Source organism: Suncus etruscus, chromosome 5 (genome assembly GCF_024139225.1).
Source record: "Suncus etruscus isolate mSunEtr1 chromosome 5, mSunEtr1.pri.cur, whole genome shotgun sequence".
NCBI lineage: Eukaryota > Metazoa > Chordata > Mammalia > Eulipotyphla > Soricidae > Suncus > Suncus etruscus.
Genome location: NC_064852.1, coordinates 46,101,435 through 46,127,919, shown reverse-complemented (window position 1 = coordinate 46,127,919; position 26,485 = coordinate 46,101,435). Strand labels below are relative to the sequence as shown.

General features: G+C 36.8%; 1 protein-coding gene across 2 annotated transcripts in view; it reads right to left on the bottom strand.

Annotated features, from left to right (window-relative positions):
- Positions 1-26,485, bottom strand: part of EPC2 (enhancer of polycomb homolog 2) — a 113,552-nt gene that overhangs the window by 40,794 nt on the left and 46,273 nt on the right. For both annotated transcript variants that reach the window (XM_049772996.1, XM_049772997.1), the window contains exon 3: positions 8,658-8,803. In XM_049772996.1, coding sequence (XP_049628953.1) covers positions 8,658-8,803 — 146 coding nt within the window. The remainder of the gene's footprint in view (positions 1-8,657; positions 8,804-26,485) is intronic.

Here is a 26,485-nt window from a genome sequence, read left to right as displayed (position 1 = left end):
GGTCCACACCCAGCGGTTACTCCTGGCTCTATGCTCAGAAATCGGCCCAGCAGGCTCGGGGGACCATATAGGATGCCGGGATTCGAACCACCATTATTCGGCATGTAAGGCAAATGCCTTACCGTTGTGCTATCTCTACGGCCCCTCCCTAGTGTTTCTTAACACTTAATCTACCATTCCTTGAATACAGTCCTATAGTATAATATTGACAACTGCACGAGTTGATATGAAATTGTATTGTTTCTGACTTTTTATGACTCATATCCTTATGATATCAGTTTTAGCAAGATGATTACATACTGTATATACTCAAGTATAAACTGACCCCCCCATTTACCCTAAAAACTGGGAAAACTTAGTGACTCAAGTATAAGACTAGGTGAAAATGCAGCAGCCACTGGTAAATTTCAAAAATAAAAATATATACCCAAAACAATTACAGTAATTGACGAATCGGTAATTAAATACATGATTACATTTACAATACATGACTGTTTGATTTACTGTGTACCATTAAAATACCACATTAACCCATAGTATTTGATGGCAACTTTAATAAAGTGAATAAACCATTTAAGACAGTAAAGCATTGTAAATACTTAAAAATCCTGAATCCTCAAACTCCAAAACTCCTGATGATAAGGATTCAGGACTTATAAACATATATTTACATGACTTTACTGCCGTAAAAGGGTTTTTCACTTAATTAAATGAGCCATTGAATACTGTGGGTATTGCATGCAGAAGGATGGCGGTTTGATTCCCGCATCTCTTATGTTCCCCCGTGCCTGCCAAGAGCGATTTCTGAGTGTAGAGCCAGGAGTAACCCGAGCGCTGCCGAGTGTGACCCAAAAACAAACAAACAAACAAAAATTTACATTAAGTGCAGTAGAATTCTAAGTGTCATTCTACTGCCCAATGTATCTCTGGAATTAGCTTTTCTCTACATCAGAAAAGCTGAGTAATTTGATCTTTAGGTGGCAAGAACCTGAAATTTGAAATGAAAAAAATAAAAAAAAAACAAGCCACTTATCATTTCCAAATATGAGCTCTAAATTATTATCTTCTTTGAAAATGAATTTAGATGAATTTCTCTGAAATGGTGATGCATATACCTCCCCAAAATTTATAAGGTGGTAAAGTAAGAATTAGATTTTCCAATCTAATAAAATTTTACATCATGCTGACACAATATAGTACCATTGACAATTTCATGTGCTTTGTGGACGAAAGAAAACATTACCATGAGCGGTGTATACAGACTTCAGCTGTGTCTATCTTCTGATAAGTTTGTAACTTTTACTAATTAAATCAAGAACTTAACCTTAGAATGGGGAAGACAGCTGTGCTTCCATAAATAAGAAGAGTAGCAGCAGTGATCTTCATACAGAACAATATATAAATAAATATATAGAAATAAAACCACTTCCCATCCTCACAGTAAACACTGGGGATTAAAATACTGCCTTTTTATTTTTAATACTGTCTATTTTTCTCTAGTGTTTTCTTGCTACTGTTAGAAATATACATTCTGGGTTGAATACTGAATCTCAAGTAATAGGAATTCAATAGTTTACAGTTAAACATCCTTTAATCCCTCCAATGACACCTGTATTTTCTCAGTCCTACCATTTTTTAAATGCTGTTACATAACCATTTTTTATTTGACAATCTTAGTTTTCATCAGACTGTAAAATTTATCTAACCCTAAATTTCTAAGGCAAAAATCTTTTTAAAAAAGTTTTTAATGATTTTTCATCCATTTTATTGAGGTGTTACCATCAATAATGATATTAATATTATTTATTCATGCTTACAATGCTAATGCACAAATTAGGAGATTTTGGAACTGGAAGTACATTACAGAAGTTAATACATCTTACTTTACATACACCTAAGTCCACTGAATGCTGCCAGGAGTGATTCCTGATATGAAGCCAGAATTAAGCCCTGAAAATATCCTACAAACAAGTCTAAAAAGATATGAGCCCAAAAAGAAATTTCTAGGTAAGATAGAATATGACTTTTGATGAATCACTGATTATGATGGTAAACCTAGATGAAGGAACAAGGCAAGGCAATGGCCTTTAAGCTATTTCTCTTTATGAATTATTATCTTATTATGAATAATCAAACTTCTTATCAGTAAATCAATTTTCAGGGTTCTAAGGCATCTATTGTCAGTATCTCGATTATTCTGATGATAACAGGAATTTGACTGGACAAGAACTACTTGGCAGATAGTCACAAATGATTTGTGACGTGATTAAAATTTCAGAAAATCAGAACCCTACTACTTTTATGCCCTAAAAAAGTTCTATTTACCCCATATCTACTAAAAAGTAGTGAAAAACCACAACTGACAAAGTATCTATAACTCATTATTTTTTATTTTCAAGCAGCTCTGAATTATTGACTTATTTTCATGGTTTGGATAAGGAGATAAAAATTATTCTAGAATAAGGAGAAAAAAATTAGTTCTTAAATCCTCAAATAAAAAGCAATGCAGCTCAGCAGAGAGAGCTGTTTATTTTGCATGCCCCCCTATTCAGGTTTCAACCCTGTTGTTCCTTCTGGTCCCCTGAGCCCCACCAAGAGTGATGCCTGAGTGCAGAGCCCAAATTAGCCCTGAGCACTGCTGGTTGTGGTAAAAAACAAAACAAACTATATATATATATATATATAAAGAGGTACAAGATGATATTTAGAAGACCACTGGTGGGTGACCTTTGTGCAATTTCAGTAAATTGAAATTAACTGTGGTATGTGTGAGTAAAAAGTAAAATAGTTTTATCAGTTTTCTTTTTTTGGGGGGAGGGGACACCAGGGATACCTGGAGGTAGTGTTTGGGGTTACTGCTGCCTTTTTGCTCAGAAATTGCTCCTGGCAGGTTTGGGAGACCATATGGAATGGACTGAACTCGGGTCTGCCAAGTGCCCTACCCACTGTGCTAAGCTCCAGTCCATTTATTATCAGTTTATTATTATTTTGCTTTTTGGGCCTCACCCAGTGATTCTCAGGGGTTATTCCTGGCTATGCACTCAGAAAATGCTCCTGGTTTGGGGGAACATATGGGACGCCAGGGGATCAATCCGCTGTTTGTTTTAGGCTAGTACATGCAAGGCAAACACCCTACCACTTGCGCCACCCTTGGCCCCTAAAAATTAATTTGGGGGGTGGGGTTCACAAACAGCAGCACTCAGGGGTTACTCCTGGCTCTGTGCTCAAAAAACACTCCTGGCAGGTTCAGGGAACCATATAGGATGCCGGAATTTGAATCACCATTGGTCCTGGAACTGGGTCGGCTGCATGCTAGGGCAAAGCCCTACAGCTGTGCTATTTCTCTGGCCCCAGTTTTTTTTTTTGTTTTTTTTTAATTTAATTGAAACAGGAGGAGAGGAGTGAAGTAGGGAGGGGAGAAAAGAAATGGGAGAAGAGGTGATGTAAAGAAAAAGAAAGGGAAGAGAAAGGAGAAGAGGGGAAGAGAGAAGGGGAGAGAATGAAAGGAGAGGGATGAGGAGAAAGGAGAGAGAAGGATAAGGGAGAAGTGAGGAAAGGGGAGTAGAGGGGAAGGAAGGGAAAGGGAGAAAGGAGATGCAAAAAAGGAGGAAAGGGGAGAAGATAGGTCTTTTGAAAAGCAGGGTCAAAGTAAAGGGCTTTCTTGGAAATAAGGAACTCCCCACAGAAAACCAGTAGAAAATTCCCTATTCCCTTTCCTTTGTTGTTGAAATGATAAGTTATGGTGGGGTCTGGGAGGGGGGGGAGGGTGAATTTTACTCCCCAAGAATTGAAACTCTCATAGCTGTGGGAACTCATATACAATTTGGTTGTAGTACTTTCCAGAGGGCACACTTCTGGCAGTGGTTCTTGCACATCTTTGGTTGAGACAGGTAACAGAGAACATACATTCTGATGTATTACCATGGCTTACAAACAGAGTCATAAGATCTGAGCTTGGCATATGTGGGCAGAACTAGAGACCAAATTGTGGCCTCATACTTGCAAGGCAGATATTTTTTTTTTTCAAGTTTTTAACACTTTAATCCATCTGCCAACCTGATTCCCCAGCCTGGCAAGCCAGCAGCCATCCCCTGAAGGAGATAACACAAGACAGGTATTTTTAAGTTTCCCCCAACTTCGGTATATTTTGAGGTTAAAAGGAAAGCTGAAGAAATGAAAGAAGCGATAACTGGAAACTAAAATTTAAGAAATACACATGTATACAAGAGCTCAAAATTGAAATTTAGGGACTCAAGGGGAAAAAGATCCCCACATGATCCAAAGTTTTAGAAGTTGCTAATGGAGATGAAAAAAACATAAGGAACATGTCATATTGAGAATTATCTAGAGGCAAGAAAGTAAAACTAACTTCTGAAAGCATTAAACTTTGAGAGTTCTTACAAATCATACAGCTTGGAGATTCTGCCTTTAGGCAGAAGGAAAAGAAAAAAAATATTATACCTCCCTCCAAAAAAGTCACTAAAGTGATATTAGAAGCTCCACTGTTTATTGTTGAATGAAAATGAGTCAGAAAAGAAAATAGGAGGGTCGCAGAAAATATTAAGAAAATCATAATGAAATGAGTTGTATTCAAAAAACCAAAAGTGATGAAGAAACAAGGAATGCTCAAGTAAGATAAATCATCATTATTCATTGTAGCACATAGTGCAACAGCTAACATATGTATCAATCTACATGTTTAATGACAGATGATGAGAAAAAGAAGTAGGGCAAGGGTCAAAGGCCTTGGGTACATCAGTGGTAGAGAGATACAACTATATATCCAAAGCACAGGACCAAAAACACTGAAAGCAGATCCAAAACATGACCAAACTTAAAAACGTGCCTGTGAAAGAGGTAAGCTGGAGGATGGCAGGGTATGTAGAAGGGAACCTGGAGACCCTGGTGGAGGGAAGATGATACTAGTATCGAACCATAATATGCCTAAAACTCAATTATGAATAACTTTGTATATCATGGTAACTTAAAAAATTACCTTATAAGATAAATCGGATAGGGACTGAAAACTGTCAAAGCATTTGGCACCAGTTTTCCCATTTTTATTGCGACAGTCTCTAGAATGATATAGGGTAGAGCAGTGGTCGGCAACCCGTGGCTCTCGAGCCACATGTGGCTCTTTACACTTTTAATTTGGCTCTTCTGTGTGCTGGGCGGCCGCTCCAGGAGTCAGGACTCTGCTCCTAGCCTCTGTCAGTGTGCTCCCTGTGTGGCTCTCAAAATAAATTTCAATCGTCGTTTTGGCGAGATTTGGCTCAGTTGAAAAAAAAAGGTTGCAGACTACTGGTAGGGGAATTTATCACAGTCAATCTTTTATGTCTCTACCAATCTAACAGTGGCTTACCGTATTTGCCGGCATATAAGACGACTAAGCGTATAAGACAACCCCCTAATTTTGCAGTTAAAACATAGGTTTAGGCCTATATTCGCTGTATCAGACAGCGTTCCTGTGCTGCAACTGTATGTACCACAGTGAGCCAATCACAACAAGCAAAGGTTCAAAGGTTCTACAGTCATAGACTTCCTCTCTGACTCTGGCCGATCTGAGCAGGTTTTAGACAGTGTGGATTCGGGTTCAGAACATTGTCTAATTTGCATGCCTAAAAAGCCTGCTTGGATTGGCTGAATGAGAGAGGTGGTCGAGCAGTCTTGCAGTGATTGGTCCCTTATCATAGGCACCTTTTCTGGCAATTCCCTGGTGGCGTCAGTCTCCCCCACTACATGAGCCAAACAACACCCCATCCTCGGACCCTAGCACTGAACCACCAACACGGTTAGCTGGGTTTTGCCAGAAGTGGCCCCCAGATCTCCTGAGTACTGTTTGGGAGCCCCCAAGAGATTTGGAAACTCTGTGGCCTGATTTTTGTTTGTTTGTTTGTTTCGTTTAGCGGCATATTGAAACATTTTTTTGGGATATACTCGGCGTATAAGACGACCCCTAATTTTTGGTTGATTTTTTTTTGTTTGTTTCAAAAGTCGTCTTATACGCCGGCAAATATGGTAATCATAAACTTAACTTTTAGTCCCAAGATCTGGTACTGTGGTAGCTTCCAAAAAGGAAAAACAAAGGTATGTATGTATCCATAGAACAAAGACTAAAATTGGTCTTTAGATATTTTTATTCTTTGTTTCTAAAAAAGGATCATAATCTTGACTCAATAACAAAATCTCCACTCCCAATTCCACTGATAAATGCAGATGTTATGTTTCATCTGATCAGTCGTTGAAATTTTTAAGTTTGTTACTATCTAGAGAACATAAACAGAACAATTCTATTTCGTAGGAAGATTTAATTGAACTGTTTACATGATTCTTGACTATTTTTGTCCTCAACAGATAACAAGCTTCACAAAATAGAGAACTTCTGTCACCTAACACTAAATAAGCATTAATGAATAAATGAAAGAAAGATAATTACAGGAAGAAGGGGTAAATGCTACTGGTGATATATATGTTCAGTCATGAGTAATTTCAGAGTAAATATGAAATACTAAATGTTACAACAGATGAAACATCAAAAGATCTTAGGAGCATGGAATTGTTAAAAAAAAAGTTGTACAGAAAGGAGAAAATTTGAAACTGCAGTATTAATTATAATGAATACCAATTAATAATTACAATATGTAATATTTTAAAAATGAAAAATCCAATTAAAAATTATTATTTTCAAATTTTGTTTTTTTAAATGACTTAATACAAAGTAGTTTATTTGGAATATTCTATGTCATTTATAAGTTATAACCAAAAACTGAATTCCATTTCTAGCCTCTACTTTGTAATATCAAATAAATGTATTACTTTTTTGATTTATAAGATTTTATTTATTTTTTATATTAATAATTTTTACTTTGACCAAAGTGGATTACAAATCATTCACAGTAGTATTTCAGGTACATAGTGACATTGAATCAGGGGCACCACCAATGTTGTCCTCCCTCCACCCCTGTTCCCAGCATGCATTCCATATCGCCCCTCCTTTGCTCCCTGGGCTGCTAGTATAAGTGGTCCCTTCTGTATCTAGCCTGTAGTAGATTGGGTATCGATTCTGTTGTAGTTGGCTTTTGTTTTGGTGTTCAAGTCTATTTTTTATTTCTACTCAATGTTCATATGACTGGTCTTGTTGCAGTCCATTATTTCCCCCTCAATTTGTGAAGAAGCTGGAAAGAGAGTACTAAAAGGGGGTAGAGTATTTGACTTGCTCACAACCAACTCAGGTTTGATTCTTGCAATGATCCTCTTAGTACAGAGCTAGGAATAAGACCTGAACACAGCCAGGTTTGGCCCAGAAAGAAAAAGAAAAAGTTAGTTTCTAATGTACTTCTTTGGAGAGTACAGTACTATGCTATATCAAAATGCACATGGAGGATGAGGGGACTAACAGGATGCCTAAATATGTAACAAAGTCATTTTTTTAATAAGATTTGGAAAATATTCCCAAGAACTTGACAGTACCTCAGAAACTTAAAGGGAAGTTCAGTTCTGAAGGAGATTTGTGTAAATCTTGCTATGCTTACAACAATTAGCATGTTAATATAGCAATCAAGTAACCAATATTTTTAAGTTTACTTTTAAAATCTCATTATAATAGCATATATTCATTATAGTAAACTGAAAGAGAAAACGAATTTTGCAATAATTCCATAGCCAAAATTTAACCATTACTGACATTATATTTTATTATTCATTTTCCTATTATACATATAAATGTAAATATTTTTAACAACTCTCAGTTTCCACTTAAACATTTCCGTATCTTGGACTTAAAAGTCTAATAGCAACTTTCCATGTCATTACTCTTAAAATTACTATCTTATTGGTTGTAAAATGTTTGACAAACAACTTATATATTTATTTTGAAAATTCCTATTCAAAAATCACCATTTTCTTGAGAATGAATAATTCCTAAAAGTAAAAATACTAAGTCAAAAGGTATAAATATTTAAAGGTTCCAGACATATGATTCCTAATTGCTATCAAAAAAGAAGTCTTATCATCTAAAACCATCTATTTCCACAAAGAGATGTCCCATTTAAGAAAAATATACAACCTTCTGATCATTTTTCTATTACTTAAATATTTAATTAATCAAATGATAAATATAAATAAGTAAATACACTTTAAATGACAGTAAAAGTATATGAATGTAATTCTGAGCAACTAAGATTTGGTAAGAAGATGGTTAACTGGACCCAATCAAGCAAATTTAGTTAATAAGTCACCCTAATATTTTAACTAGCATGACTTTTATATTCAAGTAAGTCACAACAGTATTCTTTTTATGGGGGGAGGGGCAAAGCTGACAGTGCTCAGGGGTTACTCCTGACTCTGCTCTCAGGAATCACTCCAGGAGGGCCAAGGGGTATCACATGGGAAGCAGGAGCGAATCAAGGTCAGCCACATGCAAGGCAAATACCTGTACAAATACTCTACTTTCTCTCCAGCCCTGCAACAGTACGCTTCAAACTCCCAAAGAAATTCTCATTAAATAATCAGCTCAAGGAATATAAAAGTCGAAATTCTAGGATGTCGAGAAAATAAATTCGAGACAATAATATATAATATATTCAAATCTAATAAAGATGCAAAACGAAACTGCTGATTGGATTTAATGTAGGAGACATTTTTACAAGGTACTGTACCTGATTAGAACTGGCCTTTTCAAGTCTGTCAATCATAATTTCAAATTGCAAAGGCTTAATTTCCATCTTCCTGTTAAGTCTATTTAATAAGGTCTCATCTTCTGAATCCATATCATAATCTGGTTGCTCGTTGTCTAGATTAAAGGCTGGGGAAAAAAAGAAAAATTCTTCAAACTTCAAACTCCTAATGCATCAACCAAAGAAGTGTTCCATGAGCAAACATCTAAACGTTTATTTCACAGAGTTAAGAATATACTTTTTAAATTAACTTTATCATTTAAAACTTACTAGAACAAAAGCAAAATTTATCTTAGAAAGCAAGGAATCACAAATATATGCTAAAATATAAAGTAGTGATTATAAAAATGCTAAGTATTTAAATACAATGATTTTTACATATATGAGAATCAAAATTATAAATCTAGAAATAAACTGAAGTTCAAAGTACATGATGAATGGCTTTCAGCTTGGTTCTGGAAGCTCCTATGGACCCCTAAAAACCATCAGGAGTGATCCCTGAGCACAGAGCCAGGAGTAAGCCCAGTGCACTGCTGAATGTGATTTTTTTCTTTTCTTTTTCAGTTCTGTTCTTTCTTTCCTCTTCCTTCCCTCCATCCTTCCTATCACATTAACAAATATGTAACACATACTATGTGTCAAGATTTAGGTCAAGGCAATTAGAGAGGGATCCCAATCACCAATAGTAGTTAGATTATTTAAAGACTATCAAAGCAATATTTGTCTGTTTTTATGAATTGTATAAACATTCTCAGGCCAGTTTGAATTAAAAGTTTTTTTTAAAAAATTAAATCACAATGATATAGTTAAAAACTTGCTGGTTGTTGAATTTCAGTCATACAATGTTCCAAGTTTCTGGTCTCTCTCTTCTCTCTCTCCTCCCCCTCTTTCTCTCCTCTTCTCTCTGTTCTCTCCTTTTAGACATTGCTGTGGTTTGCATATTGTTACTGAACAGGCATCAAACATATCACTTTATCTCCTTCAGCACCCAGTTCCTGCCAGTCTCATGTTCTCATGTTCTTGATGTCCTAATCAACAAAATTAAAGTGAGAAACTAAGGCCAATAGGGCAGAAGACTTACTGGGATAAATTTAACCGAGTAATTAGCAATAAAAACAAGAGAGCATACCTTTGAGAAATTAAAAGGAAGTGGGAAGAGAAGTAGATTACTATATTCTGAACTGTGACCATGGAGGGTGGAAGGGTGAGTTAATATTGTCTTTAGAGGGGCCGGGCGGTGGCGCTAGAGGTAAGGTGCCTGCCTTGCCTGCGCTAGCCTAGGACGGACAGCGGTTCGATCCCCCGGCGTCCCATATGGTCCCCCAAGCCAGGAGCGACTTCTGAGCGCATAGCCAGGAGTAACCCCTGAGCGTTACCGGGTGTGGCCCAAAAAACCAAAAAAAAAAAAAAAAAATATTGTCTTTAGGAAAATTTGTCTGCTTTCTGACAGGGAAAGCAATAACTACTATGGTACAATGTGTCTACCTCTTCATAAGCTCTCCTATACCTGTAACAGTTCATTTCATAAGGAACTGTGAAATTTAGATGAATTATGATTCTTAAACCGTCAAACCACAGGTAATTAGTGATCCACAAATGATCCAGTATTTAAAATATACCTGGCCTAAAACTGGGAGAGGGAATTGTCCTAGGGCTAGCTGAGAAAGGATATTAGCATTTTAGTGGTAAAATGTGGTGTGCCATTAAAAACATAAACATCCACATTATGGTACATCACTATTTCATCAATAAATTAAATATATATAATAAAAGCAACTGAAAATTTAAAAGCATAATTGGGTTCATTTTTCTCTAAAATAAATGTGAACTTTAAGATGACTTAGTTAAATAAGAAACATACAGATTTGCTCTGAAATCCTCTCAAATGGCAAATTCTCAGAGATGAGAAAAATTTGAGTTGATAGAAATTTCTACAGAAGGGAGCCCCATGAAGTAAAAGTATTAACCCGATGTTGAGATGCAGAAAATTCCTGAGTAGATCATATTACTGATTTTTAAAATCAGTAGTCCTTGTATATGTTATCCTTGTACCAACTTGTATTAACAGCTGACAGTACTTAGCAACTGTTGTTCTTTAGATTTTATTTTACTTATTTAGGTTTTGGGGCCACTCCTGGTGGTTCTCAGGGCTTACTTCGAGTCTCTGCTGTGTTCATGTAAATGTACACTAGCAGTTCTTCTGCCTTGACCATGGTGTCTTTGCTTCTCTTGAAGTATGCTTACCAGAATTCACATACTTTTGGGGGGTTCATACACACTTTTGACTACAGTGTAGCCAGAAATCATTTGTGGTGTCTAGGATCACTGACTCCTTTACAGCTTCCTGGGCCATACATGGCACATATGGGGCATAGGAGATTTGAACTCAAGACCATGCGCTTGCAAGGTAGGTGGTTTAAGTCCCTGGACTATTTTTCTGGGCACTTTTGTTAATCTTTTCCCACCCCACCCTTGACTGTTTGTAGCCAAGTTTCTAGTTTTATTTGTCTTAAAACTTGTTCTAAAATACAATACATTCTAATTATTCAAAACAATGTGCATTGTTACCACAATGTCTATTATCCCCAATTATTCCTTTATTTATATTTTCCCTAATGTTCACAAATCCTAATTGATGTATCACATTCATACCTTAATTTTGCAAACATTAAAATTGGGATTGTAGGGAGCCAGAGTGGAGGCGCAAAGTGGTAAGGCATCTGCCTTGCATGCACTGATCTAGGATGGACTGCAGTTCAATCCCCTGGTGTCTCATATGGTTCCCCAAGCCATGGGTGATTTCTGAGCACATAGCCAGGAATAACCCCTGAGTGTCACCGGTTGTGGCCCCACCCCCCCAAAAGGGGACTGTACAGGTGTTTTTTTTGTTTTTTTGTTTGTTTTTTTAAAAATAATTTTGGGTCACAGACCTAGAATCCAAATGTGTTAGATTCAGAATCGCATGCTGTTTCCTTTTATTCTAACTTGTCCGAAATTTTCCTAGTTCAACGTTTCCTGCACCCACTGCTCACAAGGCAGGATCCATGCGAAAGGGGCAAGATAGTAAGGAAAATAGTCTCAAGTATTACTGCAGGGTGCCTTGCTTACTGGCTTAATGGAGGTAGAGGGTGTTAAGTAGCTCTTTTCCCCTATGAAAAGAAGGCAGAATGTCAAATAAGTTTAGGAACAAACCAATCTAATTTTTCACGATGCATTATGCTACACATACATTTTAAAATGTATTTTAATTTTATTTTTATATGGAAACAATTATAATAAAAAATACTCTATAAAATAAAAACAAACACCAACCAGCAGTCATTAAAACAGCTTGGTATTGGAATAAAGACAAACCCTCATATCAGTGGAATAGTCTTGAATATTCTGAGACTAACCCCCAAGTATACAATCAGCTAATCTCTGATAAAGGGGCAAGAAATACAAAGTGGAGCAAGGAAAGTCTCTTCATAAGTGGTGTTGAAAAAACTGAACAACTACATGCAAAAATTTGAACTCAAACCTCTCCTTATCACCAGGCACAAAGGTCAATCACAGTAGATCAAAAAACTTGATGTCAGACTTGAAACCATAAGGTACAAGAGGAAAACTTAGGCAGAACACTCCATGACACGGAAGCTACAAGCATCTTCAAGGATGAAACACCACTGGCCAACTAAATGGTAGCAAAGATAAACATAACTCATTACACTGAGAAGCTTCTGCACTTCAAAGGAAACATTGACTAGGATACAAAGACTAAAGGGGTTAATAGCTGAGATATACAAGGCACTGATAGAACTTAACAAGAAGAAAGGAAAAAAAAAAACTAATCCCATCCGAAAAATGGGAAGAAGAAATGAAAGCAGACATTTTTTCAAGGAAGAAATAGAGATGGCCAAAATTTTTCATGGTCACATAAAAAAATGCTTCACACATCACTAATTATCAGGGAGATATAAATCAAAACAACAATGAGATATCAACTCATACTACAGAGATTGGCATATATACAAAGAATAAGAACAACCAGTGCTGGCACAGATGCAGGGAGAAAGGGATTCTTAATTCACTACTGGTGGGAATGTAGACTGGTCCAGCCTTTTTGGTAAACAATATGATATTTTTCAAAAAGCAAGAAATTGAGCTTCTATAAGATCCAGTAATACTCCTCCCTGGGTACTGAATCACCTAGGAACCCAAAATCACTATGCAAGAAAGCCCTCTGCAATTGTGTGTTCATCACAAAACTAGTTATAATAGCCAGAATCTGGAAACAACCCAAGTGTCCAAGAACAGATGGGTGACTAAAGAAACAGTGGTACATCTACACAATAGAATACTACGCAGCTGTTAGGAAAACTGAAGTCATGAAATGTGCTCATACATGGATGGATATGGAGATTATTATACTGAGTGAAATGAGTCAGAGGGAAAGGGAAATAGAATTATCTCATTTGTGGGATATAAGAAAAATGAAAGACAGTACAGTAATAATAGCCAGAGAAAAAGAGATGAGTGTCAGGAGGAACCGCTCATTGTAGGAAGCTTGCCACAAAGAGCAAGGAGTGAGTTAGGGTAGAGAAGGGATCACTAGGACAGTGATGATTGGAACAGATCACTCTGGACACAAATTAGGTGCTGAAAGGATATGAAATGATATGCATGGTGCCCCTTCATTAATAATAGTGTAAAGAGTATTGCTTTAGAGGCAGGCAGGGGTAAGGTGGAATGAGTGAGAGAAAGGGAGAAGTGAGAGAGAGTGAGAGACAGAGAGAAGTAAAATATCTGCCCCAGAGTCAGTTAAATGGGAGGATGGGAGGAAAATGTGCACTGGTGAAGGGTAGTGCACACTGTATGGCTGAAACTCAATCAAAACAATTTTGTAACCATGGTGTTTATTTAAAAAAAAAGTCCTTGACTGAAACTCAATCATGCACAAATTTGTAAATTTGCATCTCATGACTGCATTAAAGAATTTATTCAACTCTATGCAAACAATATTTGCCACTCTAACACCATTTTTACTGTGCCCTTTTGACTAACCCTTTAAAAAAAACCTCTTAAACTTTTGATGTTAACTTAAACTAATATGTATGCGCATGAAGATATAAAAAAATACTATGCTTTCAATGTTTAAGGAGTCACATAAATCTCATGGCTTTAGGTTGCTTTGTGTACTGCTAAGAAATGTTATAATGTACTACAATCTGGGGACTTGGGGACAAAGTCATTGTACATGGGTTCTGCCTTATTTTTCTTAATGTTCTTTGACTTTAAGTTCAATATTTAGGTATCAGCCAGGGGATTTCTTCTGAGAACTCTGTTTATAAGCGATTGTCCTTTTACTGTAACTTTACCTTGTCCTCTTCGCATCATTTTTCTCATACTTAAAAATAAAAAATTAAAAAAAAAGAATTTATTCAATTAAAAAAAAGTCCTTCAGGGGTTGGAGAGATAGCTTGGAGGTAGGGCATTTGCCTTGCATGCAGAAGGATGGTGGTTCGATTCCTGGCATCCCAAAAGGTCTCCGGAGTCTGTGAGGAGTGATTTCTGAACATAGAGCCAGGAGAGTAACCCCTGAGCACTGCTGGGTGTGACCCAAAAACAAACAAACAAAAAAGTCCTTCACAGTGCTTGCTTTGGCAACACATACTCATATGCAAAATTATGCAGGAAAAGTCCTATGGAAAATAATCTATGCAATTTGTATCAGAGTCCATAGCATTATATTAGAGGTCCATATTAAGTCATTCTGAGGTTAGCTACTGCAAGGGACATTTAAAATAAAAAGGATTGCTAGCCTGTGCATGCTTAGCTAAGAGCTCCAACTTAAAGTTTGAGCAAGAAAAAGTACCTGCTCAAACACTGATTTAACATTTTCTTATAATAAGCTGAAAAGGATATTGTGTTGTGATCAGTAAAGCTAAATAAAGGCTCTGACTTTCCTTATTGAATATTTTAATTATTTTCGGTGTAGGTCAGACTCCACGAAGAAGGAAAAACCAAAAGCACTAACAAAAATGAGACCTTCTGTTTTCCAAGTAGTAATGGCACCATGCCCACTTTTACTCATCAATGCTGAAAATAGATGTTATAGAAATATATATGATGCAAGAGACTATACTAACAGCCCTGTATTTTGAAGATTAAAGAAATTTTATTTAGATCGTCTACTTTATTATTTTTCTTAGAAGAATTTAAATGAGAGAGTTGGGAAATAGATTATGGAATTGGGGCTTATATTTTACACATGGGAATTCTAGTTTAAGTTCCTGACATCAGATATCTCCTGAACACTGAATGCCAGGAGCTATCTCCTGAATACTGCTGGATGTGGACCATACATCAAAACCTAAATGCAAGAAAAGTCCTATGGAAAATATAATACAAATTATCTGATACTAACAGAAGACATGTAAATTAGATATTATTTACTCCTTAGTTAATAAATAATGAGTTAAGAAATTAATATGAAAGTATACCAGGCATTCATTTACATAGTCACATATACAAGTTTATATTCACGTTCATATCTACTTCGTATATGAAGGTTTGTTTGAAGAGTCAAGAGATCCATTCTCTTAATTTTCTTTTTTTTTTTTATTGCAGAGCTAGGGACTGAACCCAGGGTCTCGATAGAGTGAGTGAGTGGTCCAAAATCGAGCTACTTTCCCAAGTCTCCATTTTGAATAGGTTGAAGTACATGAAATTAGTCTCAAGTGTTTACTATACATTATGTGCTATTAAGAACAATTTGATTATGTGCTATTAAGAACAATTTGATTTTCCCTCCAAAGGAGAAAATAATTCCAGCAAATCCCTCAGGTTTATTTTCTTCCCAACTTCCAGGTAGTAAATCTCTAACAAATAAAGAATTGTCATTCTGCTAAGAAATAGAATATAACTATTTTTGCTCAAAAGTATTCATCCACAGGGGCTGGAGCACAATTAATAGGCTATTTGACTTGCCTGTAGGCAACCCAGGTTCAATCCCTGGCATGCTATAGTCCCAGACTCTGACAGGAGTAATTTCTGAGCGCAGAGCCAAGAATAACCCCACTGCCATTGGGTGTGGTCCCAAACAAAACAAATTCCTGAACGTATTTATGAAGCCTATGCCTCACATAACAAAAGATCTGAAAAAATCACCACAATAGATTTGAATATTCTACTAACAGGGCCAACAAATTTGTTTATAATAAAGGAATAAAAATGAACCCAAATATATCTGGGTTTTGAGGGGAAAAAAATCATTAAAAGGCTGGAGTAATAGTACAGAGAGTAGGATGTTTGCCCTGCACAGGGCTGATGCAGGTTTGATCCCTGGAACTCCATAGGATTGGCTTGGCCTCCCAAGAATGATCTCAGAGCACACACGTCAGGAGTAAGCCCTGAATACTGCTGAGTATGATCCAAACTCCCTCTCCAGCAAAAATGAAAAAGGAAAAATAATCATTAACATGAAGATTTATCAAAGAAATCCTATATACTAGTCACCAGTGTATACCTATCCTTACTTTCAAAAACTTGCAGATGACCAAGAGAGACCTTTAAGAATATGAAGACCATGGAATTTTTTTGAATTTCTTCCTTCCATCCAGAAAAGAACAAGCAAGCATCCACGAAAGAGTTAATATTAAAGTCATTGGCACAGACTACAACACACCTATTAATAATCTGGTCTGCAAAAAGACCATAGTAAGAAATAGCAATAACATGACAACCATCAATGACACAACTCACACTACACATCGCTCCCGAGACAAAAGGGGAGATAGTGATTCCTGAGGAAGAAAACTCTAAATAAAACTGTCAACAATTCAAAGTAGCAGAAAAAAATTGTTTACCCCCAAAGGCACAATTCCTCTCTGCATAGTAGAAATGATTTCTGAGAACACAGCTAGCAAGAGAGGTCAAATAGAAAAGCAGCCCGCTAAGGTAGAAGGCCAGAAGTTTAGGGGTTCCACCTAGATAAAAATCAAGGTCCACAGAAAAGCGAACTTCTCCCTCTTGTCATCAAAAGGGAAAAAAATAAAGATGTGTGACTACAACACACATGCACACCACCAAAAACCAAATGAAAGGTAGTATAATAACAACAACAAATAGACTCAATTGTCTACAACACATACTACCACCCCCAAAATCTAAGAGACAAGTAATACAACAACAGATGTAGTACTTGAGTTATTTATAAAAGCCACACTGAGAGGTCTATAATATGCTAATATTAAAACAAAGATAAAAGAAAAATATAAAAAAATAAGCAATGAAAGGAAAAAACAATAATATCTAGAATAAACCTTTCCTGAGTGTTAAAGACATTTTAATCTAGATACAATTTATCAATTAGCTTCACCTAATTTGCATATAATGTGTATAATATCTATTATCTAAAAATCTTAAAAATTAATATTTTAATAAGTTAAATTTAATAAAATCAATAATTTAATTCTTTGTTTTGTTTTGGGGCCACACCCAGCAGTGCTCGGGTTACTCCTGGCTCTATGCTCAGAAATCGCTCTTGGCAGGCTCAGGGGACCATATGGGATGCTGGGAATAGAACTCAGATCCATCTTGGGTTGGCCATGAGCAAGGCAAATGCCCTACCACTGGACTATCTCTCTGGACACCAAAATTAATAGTTCCTAAGGGTAGTCAAAGACCAGACTCAGATGTCTAATTAAAATCAGGTAATACTCTATACATTAGTAGAAAAAGACCACTTGTTTGGGGGAATTACATAACTAGATACTTAATCAATATTTAACAAAGTAAAAATAAATTTTGGATCATTTTTGACTCATATTTTTTACTCCTGTCATTTTCTTTTTAGTATATTACTAAATATCACTAAAGTGATATTTTATTTTATTTCTTTTTGTTTTTGGGCCACACCTGGTGACACTCAGGGGATACTCCTGGCTATGCACTCAGAAATCACTCCTGGCTTGGGGGACCATATGAGACACCAGGGGATCGAACTGCGGTCCGTCCTAGGCTAGCGCAGGCAAGGCAAATGCCTTACTGCTTGTGCCACCGCTCCAGTCCCTAATGTGATATTTTAAAGCAAACGTGCTAAATTGTAGGGTTACTAATTTAAAGTTGGATATACCTTACCTTACATATCAGAGAACAAAGGTTTATTAATCTTGGTGAGCTAAATAAAACACAGGTTTCAGGATTCTGATTTAGAGTTCAGAATTTTCCCATCACACCACATAGACTAAATTAAATGATCAGTAACAGCAGGAATGAAAAACTCATTTATTAGCAAAGAAAGAAAAAGTTCAGGTAAATCAAAAGATTGGTTTTATTCAAAGCTCAGGTTCCTAAATTAAAATTAATAGATCAAGATAACAAGATTTATAAATAAAATTATTATCAGTTGACTAAAATTAATATAAAAGAAGCTATTATGAACAAGTATATCAAGCACTAAAGACTTAAACACTAACTAGCACCAGGGATCAAACTCATTGTCTTCATTTGGCAGGCAGGTGCTTTTATGGGAGAATAGGGTGCTGCTTCCAAGCAGTGATCATAGGATTTGGGACCACTACTGGGACTACTAGGCTATCTGGGCTAGATAGTTAATACTAGAGCTCAAGAATATGGTACTGCTTGGGCCCTGTGGTATCAGGGGCTGCAAAATACCAGGTGTGTTTGGGGAGGTGGAAAGAGGGGCATGTTGACTAAAATTAGATCCAAGTGGGATCCTACACAAAGCTTGTAGCCCTAGCAGTGCTATCTCCCTATCTTACAAGAGGTACTTTGTGAGCCATCCCAGGGCCTCCTCATTTATCTTTAAATTTTCTAAATAGTTTACTTCTAGAAACACTACAGAAACAACTTAATTATAGGTAACAAAAGAGGGCACAAATTTGCCTTATTTGTTAAAGTTCGTGAAAGTATTAACAATTGTACTTTCTAAGGTCAAGCCATTCACTTGAAGAGTGTTCTATCTTCTCTTTCCTACTTATTATTTACTTTTTTACACAACTTTTTGAAACCATGTTTACTAATCTGAAGAATCTCAATGACAACCAACAATGACTGCATTTAGGCTCCGTTCTTAGTATAAACATCAATACCATGAGGACTAAAGAAAGTGGATACTGGGGCATTCAAGAGTGTTGCAAAGATAAAATATGCTTAACTATGAGAAAAAAAAGATAAACAATTAGCCTGTATATAATTCATCTTCGCCCAGAATAAAAAACTCAGAACTATATATACATAAAATTTGTATGCACACCCAAAAAATATACATTTCTTTAAGCAGAATCAAATGGCTTTATAAGTATCAGCAATGTTATTACTGCTTATCTCAGTTTAGTGAAATAGAACCTAATACACACTAAAGTGGCCTCAAATAAGGCAGGCATATAAACTAGAAAGAAGTTCAAATAAAATATTTTTCTGAGGGGCCAGAGAGATAGCACGGAGGTAAGGCATTTGCCTTGCATGCCAAAGGACAGAGGTTCGAATCCCGGCATCCCATATGGTCCCCCGAGCCTGCCAGAAGTGATTTCTGAGCGTAGAGCCAGGAGTAACCCCTGAGTGCTGCTAGGTGTGACCCCGAAACAAAAAATAAACAAAAAAATATTTTTTCCTGAGATGCCATATAATTCTTACCTCTAAAAAGGTCTAGGAATCTGACAAAAGATCAAAAGTTTTCCTGATAGGATTATCATTAAAATCTTTACACCATATTCTCCAAACTTTGGCACTATCATCAGGATGACTTGTTAAAATAAAACATCACTCAGCTTGATCACCAGTTCTGGCCCAGATTTGAAATCCATTTGGTAAATTCACATTTTTAACAAAGTTCTGATTTAAATGCAATCTTTGCTCTTCAAGCTTCACATAACTTTCAAATATAGCTAAGAGTAACCTCAAAATCCAAAACAACAGAGCAACAGCTTCTGTTTGGAACTCTCCATGGTTCTGACTTAAGATTGGTGGTTTTCAATCCTGTACCAAAAGACCGTGAACACAGATAGCCAGGTCTCTTAACTTAGAATCTCAGAATTTAAAGTTATAAAGTTTGCTAGAGATTTTATTTACACTGTTTTTCAATGTATGAGTAAACAATGAAATGCAAAAGAAACCAAACTCACAAAATGATCCAAATCTCTATTATTTTAATAGAGCTCCAGGTTTTCACTATAATCATTTTGTGGACTAGACAAACTTTGTTGCTAGCCAAAATTCAGGGTGATGATGAAAGGTGAAAGAAACAGAGGATACTGATTTTTTTCAGCTAGAGATTTTCATCATTAGCGAAAAAAATAGTCTGATAATTTTTCCTAGAAAGTAAGATGTATAATCACCCCTCTAATTATTCTCTCTCTCCCCCTCTCCCCCCCCCTCTCTCTCCCTCCCTCCTTCCCCCCACCCCCGGCCGGAGCGATAGCACAAAAGTAGGGCATTTGCCAACCCTGGGTTGGGCCAACCCTGACAGATCTCGGTTTGATTTCTGGCAACCCATATGGTCCCTTGAGTCTGCCAGGGGCAATTTCTGAGCAAGGAGAGACAGGAGTAGCCCCTGAGTGCCATCGGTGTGACCCAAAAACAAAATAAAAATTTTTTCAAATAGAAAAACAGGCAAATAATGTTAACAGTTCAGAGTACAAAAGTGCTAACAGATCCTAAAAACAAACAAAAAACAAACACATTCATAATAATGAAATCTTAAAAATAAATTATAATGAGAGAATTCAAAGTAAAGGCTGGTGGCATTTTTTTCTTCTAAGTTAGAAAGTTTTCTTAATGATGTTTTAATTTTTCTTCTTCCTCTCTTCAAATCTATGTTGGGATGAGCACTTAGTTGTGGCTCTAAGAGCATCACACTCACTATACTGATTTTAGTTGCTCACCACAGGCCCCACTCATGGTTAGTAGTGTGGTACTTGGAGACCAAGAGAACCTAAGACAGCAGAACTGTGTTTTTGCATAGAGCCACTAGGGCTCAAACTTAAAGCCTTGTGTTAAAAAGACACGTTGTTTTAGTCACAGAGCTATAATGATGGTCCAGTTGTAAGGTCTTTCTTTCCCACCCAGTATCAATTTCTTTCACTAATATTCCTCCTCTCTTACAATCAATCTGTGCCCTCATTGGTCAGTAAGGCACAGGGGACCATATGGGATGCCAGGATTCAAACCACCATCCTTCTGAATGCAAGGCAAATGCCTTACCTCCATGCTATCTCTCCGGCCCAGTTTTTTTTTTAAACCTTACTCGGGCTTGTCTATTCCCTTTTGTCCCTCTACATCTCTCAACACAGTGAGATCTCTGGATATACATTTTTTCACCTCCTATTTTTAGGAATCTGTGTATTTGCAATGCCAGGGAATGAACCCAGGTCTTATATATGCATAGCCTCTAATCTAATTCTGAGCTATATTCCCAGTATCTTAAGTCTGGGTTCTAAAAATCATCAACAAATACTGGTGTCCTAGTTTTTGACACAGGTGTCACAGTAACACAATATATTATTAGAGGACAATGAAGCGAATGAGAAGTATGCAAGAATACTTTGTCCTTTTACAATTTCCCAACAACCTCAAATTTCCTAAAATAAAAAATTGAAAAGGAAAATGTAATGAAGATCCATTTCTGGTCAATCTTATTATTAGCATATTCAAGTATGTTACTTTACAACATAACATCTCTATAGTGAAGAGTTCTAAAAAAACTCTACACCTTTCACACACCTTAAAATGACCAATTGTTTGCTCTATTAATCCCAGGATGTCTAAAAAATATTATCACTATGCATCAAACTGATTTTACTATCGTGTCCTTATTTCCATTCTCATTTCTCTAATATGGCCTTTAATCAACTATACTGTATTTTACTCAAATTACATAAAATCTTTTTGGTTTCTGGGCCACACAGGTGGTGCTCAGGAGCTACACCTAGCTCTGCATTCAGAAATTACTCCTGACAAACTCAGACAACCAAATAGGACACCAGAAATTGAACCTGGGTCAGCCATGGGCAAGGCAAACATCCTACCTACTGTGCTATCATTCCGGCCCCATATGAAATCTTTTTAATAGTAAACACAAATGCATATAAAAATTCAAGGAGGTGAATCAGGTTCCAAGCAAGCATAAGACCTGCACAGTGCAGTGCAAGAGGAGTCCCTGCGGTGGACCCCGATAAAGCAACTGCCCTCAGGGACAATGGTTTCAAGCAACAAGGAGACCTATACTGTGCACCAGCAGGTTACTCACATCAAGAGAACAAACTCTGACCTAGCACCCAAGTGAGGCCTCGACTTAAAGCAAGGCCTCCCAAGTTTAAGGCCACAGGACAATCTCTCACCCACACTCCCCTGAGACATCCCTGACAGTGGCATAGGAAAGAAGCACCTTAAGACTAAAAAAGGAGGCATGGTAAAATAGCACAAAACCTCACATGCCTCGTGGATGAAGAGATTGCAATCCTACAGATCTAATGAGTACTAATCCCCTATATAACCTCTCTGAAATAGAGTTCAGAATGAAAATGCATAGAATGTTCAACAAGTTCAAAGAAACAATGGAACATACTGTCAGTTAAACACAGGTGGACATTAGAGAAAAAAGGAAAATGTAATAAACAGAAATGTCACAACTAAAAAACATGGTTAGAGGGGCCGGGCGGTGGCGCTGGAGGTAAGGTGCCTGCCTTGCCTGCGCTAGCCTAGGACGGACCGCGGTTCGATCCCCCGGCACCCCATATGGTCCCCCAAGAAGCCAGGAGCAACTTCTGAGTGCATAGCCAGGAGTAACCCCTGAGCGTCACAGGGTGTGGCCCAAAAACCAAAAAAAAAAAAAAAAAAAAAAAAAAAAAAAACATGGTTAGCGAAATGAAAAATTCATTAAGAGACCTTACCAGCTAAGTAACAACTGCTAATGACAGTTAGCTAGATGATAAGAAAAACATCTAGAAAACAACAGAAGATGGAAAAAAGCTGCAAAATAAACAGACAACAATAGAATTTTAGGATAAATTCAACAGAAGCAACATAAGAATCATTGGGATCCCAGAGAGGCAGAAAGAAAACCTCTATGAAGAAGCAACAATTACAGACATTGCTGAGAAGTTCCCAGAGCTGAAGGATACAGGTTTCTCACATCTTTTTTTTTTTTTTTTGATTTTTGGGCCACACCCAGTAATGCTCAGGGGTTACTCCTGGCTATGTGCTCAGAAGTTGCTCCTGGCTTGGGGGACCATATGGGACACCGGGGGATCGAACCGCGGTCCGTCCAAGGCTAGTGCAGGCAAGGCAGGCACCTTACCTTTAGCGCCACCACCCAGCCCCGGTTTCTCACATCTTAAGACACCCAAAGAATACCAGGTATAAGAGACCGAGAGGAAAAACAACCCAAGGCACAACCTAGTCATAAAATCTGTAGATAGACTACAGAGAGCATGGAAGATCAAAGAGGGAAATTTCATACAATAAAACATCCTTAAGATTTACACATGCAAGCCTTCAGGTCCAGAGGCAGTGGTGAGATATAGTGAAACAACTCAACAAAATGAATGTCTAATCAAGAATACTTCGTCCACCCAGACTCTCATTCCAATTTGCAATATATAGATGGATAAACAGCTCAGGAACTTTATAGACTTAAAACCAACATAAACTTGATTAGCATACTTCTACAAAAAGATGGTACAAAAATCCATGACAATCATATCTCTCAATGTAAGAGAGTAAATTATCAATAATTAAAGAGTGGCAAAATGCATCAGAAAACTGAACCCAACATTGTGTTGCCTTCAAGAAACAAATGTGAACAGTCAGAGTAAACAGATTCAAAGCCAAAGGTCAGAAGACAATCTAATCTTTCAAGCAAACAATTCTCCTTTAAAAAAGGCTGGGGTGGTATATTAATATCAGACAACATAGAGTTCAGCCTTAAAAAGTTTATAAAAGACAGAGATGGTCATTTCTCAATAATAAAAGGACATGTAAATAAATAGTATATGCACCCAGAGGTGGGACCAGCAAAATACTTAAAACAACTGCTAACAGACTTCAAGACAGATAGCAATAGCAACACAATAGTAATTGGAGCCATCAAAACCACCCAAGCAATCTTAAAAATCAAGAGGCTAAACTGTCTTTGAAGGAAAAGAAGGAGTTAGGGACATTTTCCAAAGTACTGGAAATATTTGCCAGAGCAATTAGGAAAAAAAAGAAATCAAGGGCATCCAGACAGGAAAGGAAGAATTCAAGTTCTCACTGTTTGCATATGATATATTATATATATATATAAAATCCTAAAGACTGCACCAAAAATTTTTGAAAAAATTGATTTGTATAGTAAAATTGCAGACTACTAAATTAATATACAAAATTCAGGGCCGGAGAGATAATAAAGGGGTTGGGCTTTTGCCTTGCATGTGACAAATCTGGTTCATTCCCAGAAGCCCATAAGGTACCCCCAACCTGCCTGGGCCAATTTCTGAGTGGGGAGCCAGGAGTAACCCCTGAGCCCCACCAGGTACGGACCAAAAACCAATTAATCAATCAATGAATAAAGTTAAAAAAAAATCCTTGGTTTTCTACATACAAATAATGAAAGAAAAGAGATATCTAAAAAACGACTCCATTCATGGGCAGGAGTGGTGGCGCAAATAGTAGGGCATTTGCCTTGCACGCGCTAACCTAGGACAGACTGCAGTTCGATCCCTGGCATCCAAATTGGTCCCCAAAGCCAGGAGTGATTTCTTAGCGCATGGCCAGGATCAGGTGTGCCCCCCCCCAAAAAAAAAGCCATTCACAATTGTGCTTCAGAATATCAAGTACCTTGGAATCAATTAAATAGGTGAAAGACCTATACAAAGAAAAGTATAAAACACTACAAGAAATAAAAGACAGAAAGAGAGACATACACCTGCTCATGGATTTGGAGGATTAACATAATTAAAATGGCAATACTTCCCAAAGCACTACAAATTTAATGCAAGCCCTAAAGTATACCCATCATATATTTAAAGGAAATAGATTAAATTCTCCTGCAATTCACATGAGTGTTGGTGTGGGTACAGGAAAAGGGACTCTCATTCACTGTTGGTGAGAACGCCTACTAATCCAGCCTTTTTAAAAACAATCGGACATTCCTCAAAAATTTAGAAACTCATAGTTGTTTAGATTTGCATCTCCTGACATGAAGCTCACCACAGAGTGATGGGTGCAGTCACAGAAATAATTACACTAAGAACCATCATAACAAAATATGACTGAATGAGGAAAGTAGAAAGCCTGTCTAAAGTACAGGCTGGTGTGGGGTGGGGAGGAGAGACACCTGGGACATTGGTGATGGAAATGTTGCACTGGTGAAGGGACTTTTTAAAATATAAAATGCTAAACAATAAAAAAAAAAAAAGAACTGATTATCCTCCAGGATATATACATATGTGTGTATATATCTTTATACACACACACACACACACATATATCCTAAAAAATAGTACTGGGGAAAAAAAGATATGGTTTACCTCTTTATCTATCACTTATAAATAAGATATGAATAAGGTTAAATAAATGTATAAAAAAAATTTAGAAACTGAGCTTCCATATGATCCAGCAACACTACTTTTAGAAATGTACCTTAGAGACCAAAAGCACATTGCAAAAAAAAACCCTCTGCATTCCTATATTTATTGCAGCACTATTCACAATATCCAGAATCTAGAAACAACCCAACTGTCCAAGAACAGTTAAGTGGATAAAGAAACCATGATACATGTACACAATTGGAATAATAAACAGCTATTAGGAAAAATAAAGTCATGAAATTTGCTTACACATGGATGGATATGGAGAATATTATGATAAGTGGAATGAGTCAGAAAAAGGGTGCTTAGCCATATAATGATTCCATTCATATGTGTGATTAAAAATATTTTTTAAAGATAAGAGAATTAAGATATATGATCACTAAGCTTAGACAAAGAGGGGACCACCTACTCTAGCAGCCCAGGGGTTGATGGTGGGGGATACGGTTACAGGAAGGGAACAGGGATAGGGGGAGGACAAATTTGGTGATGGGTATTCCCCTGATTCAATGTTAATGTGTACCTGGAATACTACTATGAAAGATATGTAAGCCAATATGATCAAAATAAAAATTTAAAAAAAAAAATAAGAGAATTAGGGGCCGGAGAGATAGCACAGTGGTGCTTGCCTTGCAAGCAGCTGACCCAGGACTTAAGGTGGTTGGTTCGAATCCCAGCGTCCCATATGGTCCCCCGTGGCTGCCAGGAGCTATTTCTGAGCAGATAGCCAGGAGTAACCCCTGAGCACTGCCGGGTGTGACCCAAAAACCAAAACCAAATCCAAACAAAAATAAGAGAATTAAAACATCTGGGTTAAGATGCTCAAATACATTATAGCAATAAAACCAATGTAACATTTTCTGCCTGCATGTGTCAACAGAAATGACTGGCAGTAGAATCATCATAAATAAGGAATTGATTGAGTAGTTTTGACCATCCAAGAGTACATATGTGCCTCCAAGATATTCCTATCCAGTATTCCAACATATTTATCACAGTGCATACTTAAAGGAAAAGATTTTTCTTGCATCTATATATCATATATATCATACATATTATATAACATACAGCTTATATATTTCATAATATATAAATATAATCATGTAAACTATGAACAACACATTTATATTTTTATATTATTTACTTTATTATTATATTACATTATATTAAATTACACATATATAATTATATAAAATAACTTACATAATTATATTATATAGTATATATACTATTTATTAT